At 57.7% G+C, this 5,825-nt stretch overlaps 2 protein-coding genes across 2 annotated transcripts; both read left to right on the forward strand.

Moving 5' to 3' along the window:
• Positions 1 to 186: 186 nt before the first annotated feature.
• CORC01_14468 (uncharacterized protein) lies at positions 187 to 3,643 on the forward strand (the record flags this gene model as incomplete). Its single annotated transcript, XM_022626078.1, has 4 exons — positions 187 to 1,267; positions 1,316 to 1,888; positions 1,961 to 2,420; positions 2,764 to 3,643. The coding sequence occupies 4 exons, from the start codon at positions 187 to 189 to the stop codon at positions 3,641 to 3,643; spliced, it is 2,994 nt and encodes a 997-aa protein (XP_022467412.1).
• Positions 3,644 to 4,535: 892 nt separating this feature from the next.
• Positions 4,536 to 4,802, forward strand: CORC01_14469 (uncharacterized protein; the record flags this gene model as incomplete). Its single annotated transcript, XM_022626079.1, has 1 exon — positions 4,536 to 4,802. One exon carries the CDS (start codon positions 4,536 to 4,538, stop codon positions 4,800 to 4,802), a length of 267 nt encoding a protein of 88 aa, XP_022467413.1.
• Between the last annotated feature and the right edge of the window lie 1,023 nt (positions 4,803 to 5,825).

A 5,825-nucleotide genomic window follows, 5' to 3' on the forward strand; every position in this document is an offset into this window, starting at 1 on the left:
ACGAAAATGGCTTCAGAGCGTTGACCAGGGGATCACAGACGATTATGGATTCACCCAGGGCATCGGGGCTTCGAATTCATCTACCCGGCTCCTTTTGGCTTTCAAGTTGCTGTCTGCCACTGCCTATAAGACAGACAAGCGTCTCGTCTGCCCGGTGTAGCTGGCGACCCTGATCCAGTGCGCAACATGACTCGTTGTAAACATACTGGCTGGCTGCGCGTGGCCACCAAAGACCAGGCGTATGTCGTCGAAAGCTCGGATCGTGCCCAGAGACTGCTGGACAATCTGCCACGGCCGGACAGCCAATATCCGAGTACTCTCGTGCTGATAGGAAATGCCACCAAGCGGGTTGCCATGCAGAGACTCGGTGTGTACATCACCGCGCCCAACACGGCCAGGGGCCACGGCGAGATCCATCTTTCCGTCGCCCCGGTCGGCGCGTCCGGCGCAAGGCCGACGCTGATTGCCGATGCCGACATCCCGCCCCACAAGCGGCTCGGCAGGCCGAGAAAATCGACGCTCTGCCATGAACTCGTAGCAAGACCACTCTCGATCTCTCATGGTGCAAGCATCCCGTCCGCGATGCCGTCCGCGATGCCGTCCACGATGCCGTCCACGGCGGTGGAATGTGGCGACCATATCTATAATCGCATGCTTATCCCCTTTGCTGATGCTGTGTGTTTTTTTGCCGACGATATCGGCGGCATAGAGGTCGTTGCCCAGCGTCTTGCGTCGTGGCTGGATCTGGATACGCCGTCCACATCGTCGGTGCGGCCCTGGTTGGTGGTCGTCGTGAACGGCGGCGAAGAGGATTCCACACGAAGTCGCCTGCTGCAGTCCGTCCGCAAGAGGACAAACGCCCACGTGTCCGAACGATTCCACGGCGTCCGCGTCATCAGCCTGGCCGACAAGACGCCCAAGTCTCTGCGACGCCACCTTCGTTCCCTGCGCTGGGACATACTCAGCAATGAGCTTTCCTACATGACGGAGACCAAACGAGTCGAGCGCGTGCTCGCCAGCTGCCTCTTCTCGGCCACCCACCTCGCCGGCCTTCTCCGCCACGCCGCAGAGCACGTCGGCGGTGTCGGCGCGCCGCCCCTCGACTTCCTCGCCGTCTCTCGGCTGGACAACCCGGTGGCGGCGGATCTGCCGGCGCACCTCGCGCGGTTCCTCACGCACTGCGACTCCGTCGACGACCTGAAGAGATTCGCCGTGCCTGTCATCGCCTCCAGCTTCGTACTGGACCACTATCCTCCAGACATGCACCGTGCGTCTACGGGACCCAGCGCCCGAGGTCCTCACTAATAACTCGCAGTCTTTGATCCGCGCGACGTCTTCCAAATGTTCTACAAAGACGTGTGCCACAACGTGTGCGGCACCGCCGTCCTCGCGCACGAAGGGTCCACCGACTTCCTCTTGCCGTCTCAGTTCGCCAAGATGGTCGAGGCCCAGATGGCCCGCATGTTCCGGCAGCTGACGACGGGCCAAGCCGCGGCGTCACTTCATCGGCAGCTTGTCGCCGCCTTCACAGAGGACTGGGCCCAGCTTCGGTCTGACAGCACGTGCTACCTTTGTCTGCGGCGCGCTCCGCAGGTCTTTCCCGCGTGCGGCCACGGTCATTGCATGAACTGTGTCGAGGTGTTTGGCGTCGCGAGTGCGGCCGACCCGTGGCTCATCGAAGTCGCCGAGTGTATCCTCTGCGGGCAAAACGTTGACATGCAGATACGTGTGAAGCCGGACACCGCGTCGGTGCGGGTCTTGTGTATCGACGGCGGCGGGACGCGGGGCAAGTATCCCCTCAAGGTGTTGAAGCAGCTCGAAGACGACATCGGGCTGCCCGGCCATCCGGTACAGCAGAACTTTGACGTCGTCTTCGGGACGAGCTCAGGTATGTCGCGGGATGCTGTCGTTGTTGCAGGTGCACATGTGGGTGACTCCCCTGGCTGACCGATCGTGACAGGCGCCATCAGCGCTGGTGCCCTCTGCATCAACGGGTGGACGGTGGACGAGTGCATCGCCCGCTTCGAGTCCCTATCGAACCACGCGTTCACGCCTCGCGGGGTTCCGTCTGTTCCCATCATAGGCCCTCTCATACGACTGATGATGCGGGTCCCCTTGTTTGCCACAGTCGTGCGCGTCGCAGCCTTGCTTCTTCTTGACAGCAGGTATCCGTCGCAGCACATCGAGAAGGCTTTGCGAGACATGTTCGGCTCCGACAGAGGCATCGCCGACTACTCGGCCGCCGACACGATGGGTGCCATGGTTGGCATGACGGTCGCGACCGTGCAGGACGCAAGCGCCTGCATCTTCACCAGCTACAACGGAGAGGGCCACCGGGCCGGCGATCGCGGTAGCCTCCCCGTCTCCGTCCCCGTCTCCGTTGAGGCGATTCGAAGCCCGCGAGCCGATGCTGACAGGCTGTATAGATTATGAACTCTTGAAGACGACCGCCGATGGGGGCCGCGTGGCTTTGTGGGAGATGTGTGTGGTTTCCCGCGTGTTTCTATGTGAGGGCTGTGTCTTTCGGTGACTAGATGGCTAATCCGGTTTGCAGTGTCCGATGTGCAACCGCTGCTCCGTAGTCCGTGCCAGCCCTTTCTTTTCTTTTCTTTTCTTTTCTTTTTTTTTTTTTTTTTTTTTTTTTTTGGTCTTTTTTCCCTTCTTTTGTTCCGTCTCGCTCTCTTTTCGCCATCCTACAATTGGGCGCCGCAAACAATGACTACAAACGAGTGCTGCGATGACTCGCCGCTAACAATGGTATAGCTATTTCACGCCTTGGTCTATTGACGGCCTCGGCACGTTCCAGGACGGCGGCTTAGTGGCCAACAACCCGTCCTCGATCGCGCTGCAAGAGGTGGCCTCCCTTTTCCCTGAAGCGCCATACCCAAGCCTTCTGGCCTCGATGGGTACTGGCTCCTCCTCGAGCTCGTCCGGCGGCGGGTGGTGGGACTGCTTCCTCCTCCGCCTGGCGCGAGCGTTCCGGAACCGCAACAAGAACGACTGGCAGCGGGTCGTCGCACAGAAGAAGGTGGGTCGATCCGGCGAGTTCTTCCGCTTCGATGTCGAGTTCGACGGCTCCGAGCCGCCATTGGACAGCCTGTCCAGCTTCGACGATGAAAAAGATGATGGGTGCACCTTTGAAGGCCTCCCCGCCCTGAGACGTCTGAGGCTGTGCGCGAGGGCAGAGCTGTTCATCTTTGAGCTGCGTGCTTCGAAGCCGTACCTGTTTTCCGATGGAGGGTACGAGTGCTGCGGACAAATACGATGCCGGCTGAGCGCCCGCTCTGAAAGCCTGACTGAGTTGATGCGGCAGCTCGCCAGAAGCAAGGCGTACTTCCGCGTCGGCGGCCGTAAAGTAGCTTGTGATTTTGCGTCATACCCGGCAGCCTTTCCAGATGGTCATTTTCGTCTGGACGTGAAGTTTCGCGTGGCCAGTTTGCAGGAGTCGCTCGCCGTTTGCCTATGGGAGACCGCCGACGAGGGTCGCGACATCAGCGGCTCGCCGTTTACCGTGCAGCAGCTGGTGCGGAGCCAAAAGCTCGAGCAGTGCTTCGGCACCTCCGATCATCGTCAGAAACGGCGTCGCGACGACGACGACGACGACGAAGACACAAGCCGTAAGCAGCCGAGATTGAAGCGGTAGGGGGTGTGTTCGGTAGGTTCGGTAGAAGAGGAAAAGACGCACGACGAGTGTCTGGATTGATACGTAACGGTAGTGCAACTGAGAAGAATAACTGTTTGGTGTAAAGCCCACTGTGGACGGAGACGGATCCACACGGTTGCCCTTCGTCTGCGTTCTGCATCCATGGCACTCTGCTTTGTTCCACACACTTTTCTTTCCTGGCGTTGGCTGGTTCGTTTGCGAGACCTGTTGTACCGGGGCCAAAGGATGACATTCAGTAACAAATTAGCCGTTGGGCCGTGTTCAATCATCTCCCTAGGAGTCATCGGGCGTCCTGGCACGATGGAGCGCAGCCCCGAAGTTGGGTCCCCTGACTTTGTACGTGCCATATGCTGAGGGGTACAGCTATGCCCGGCGCAGATGAACGCCAAGCACTTGGCTGGCGAGAGATCCCAAAGCGTTGCAAGACGAGTTTGTTTTCGAACGACTGCACCTCAGCTTTCGTCTCGGACGCTTCGACTTCCCGCCCTCTGCACTTTCCCTAGCAACCTCTTGCGTATTTCGTCTGGACTCAGCCCTTCGAACGTCGGACGAAAGAGTATGCCTTCATGTTTGATGGAGCCACAGTCCTGAGCCGAGTCGGACCAGTAGCATAGCTCTCCCTTGTTGTTGCGGCATCCGTACACAGCTTGCCGCTGGTCGCGCGAAGATGCTAGCCAGCCGACATGTGCGTACTCTAAAGGCTGAGCTTTCTTGACGTGTCCTCTTTGTGATAGTTTTCGTTTCGCTTTGTTCTTTCTGGACGATTGTCGTGAGGATTGCTCTTTGTCGTTCGGGTATGGTCGGGGACGTTGGTGCTGCTCGAGTCGAGATGCTGCCTTCGTGACTATAAACTCGTCAGCGCCCGTTTTCTATGCGTACACAGTACGTACTTGTCCTTGAACATAAGAAGATCACGTCGTTGTCGGAGTCGTGGCCCGGTGGCGATGTCGTCGTCGTTGCCGATGCCACGGCCATTGGCAATGCGTCTGCGGTAGATGCTGATGTGCACCACGCACCGGGTCTCGAGCCTAGAAATATCACATCATCGCCGCGACCATCACCCGAAGTCAACGCCGTCGTCCTTGTTGCCGATACCATATCCATTGACGAGGTGTCTGTTGTCTGTGATGCATGCTAATATGACACCGCAACGGACGGCTGGTGTTTTCGTGGGGATGCCCACAGAAGCTCGGACCATGTCAGCCATCCCGTCCTGCACCAATCAAGACAGGCGGGATGCTCGTTGCGGGCCGTCCACTGTCACGCTGGTGACAAAACACGCATACCTTCACGTCTACCACTTTCAAGTCAATTGCTACCAGATGACCCATGATGTAGAAGTTCTGTAAGTCTCTGGCTCACTATTCGAGACTGTGAGTATCTACTCTGAGTTTTCCCCCTGTGTTTCGTGGCACAAGTGAATGTGCTGATGTCGTGTTGTTTGGGTATGGGTTTCTCAATGGTGCTTGGACAATGTGCGGGATTTTTGTCACCCGCTTGCATGCGTTCGTCAGAAACACATGTCTGATCACACAGGAACGCTGCCTTGGCACAACAGCGCGCTGTCGGCCTACGCTGAAGACCAGGGGTCGACATCACACAAGCAGTCAGCCGGACAAACACGTGAGGCTCTTTGTAAGTGTTTGTAAGAGGAAACGTGATCGATCATAACAGGATGATGCAGAAGCCGAAGCTTGTGTGCACATTCTCTCCTGAATTTCTATGTAAATGCCAATTTGATTCTCGTGCCGAATGAGATGCGCCGCCAATCAGGGCGAGTTGCGACGGGATGCAAGCATCGTCCTCAACAGCTCCATCAAACCGCTCGTTTCCCTCACACAATGCAGACGCAAACAACCACGCAAAGGATTCCTTATGTCGACTTGGTCATGAGTTGGCCGGTTGGATGAACGAAACAAATTGTTTCGAGGTAACGACTATCAAGTCAGCGGTGGCTAAAAAGTGGGGGAGGCTTTGGGGGCGGGGGTTTCCAGTGAGGAGTTCCCTACGTGGTTCTTGGTTGGTGCCGTCTTGTGTGCTCTTGATCGGGGCGCTACGGCTCCAAACCTTTGTCGTGATAGACAGTGGCGGGTTCTGTGTGGACATAGCGATCATCAGGTACGTCTTATGCAAATCTGCCAAGAACTGTTCGTCTGGGCGA

This window comes from Colletotrichum orchidophilum (genome assembly GCF_001831195.1).
Source record: "Colletotrichum orchidophilum strain IMI 309357 chromosome Unknown Scaffold_305.1, whole genome shotgun sequence".
Lineage (NCBI taxonomy): Eukaryota > Fungi > Ascomycota > Sordariomycetes > Glomerellales > Glomerellaceae > Colletotrichum > Colletotrichum orchidophilum.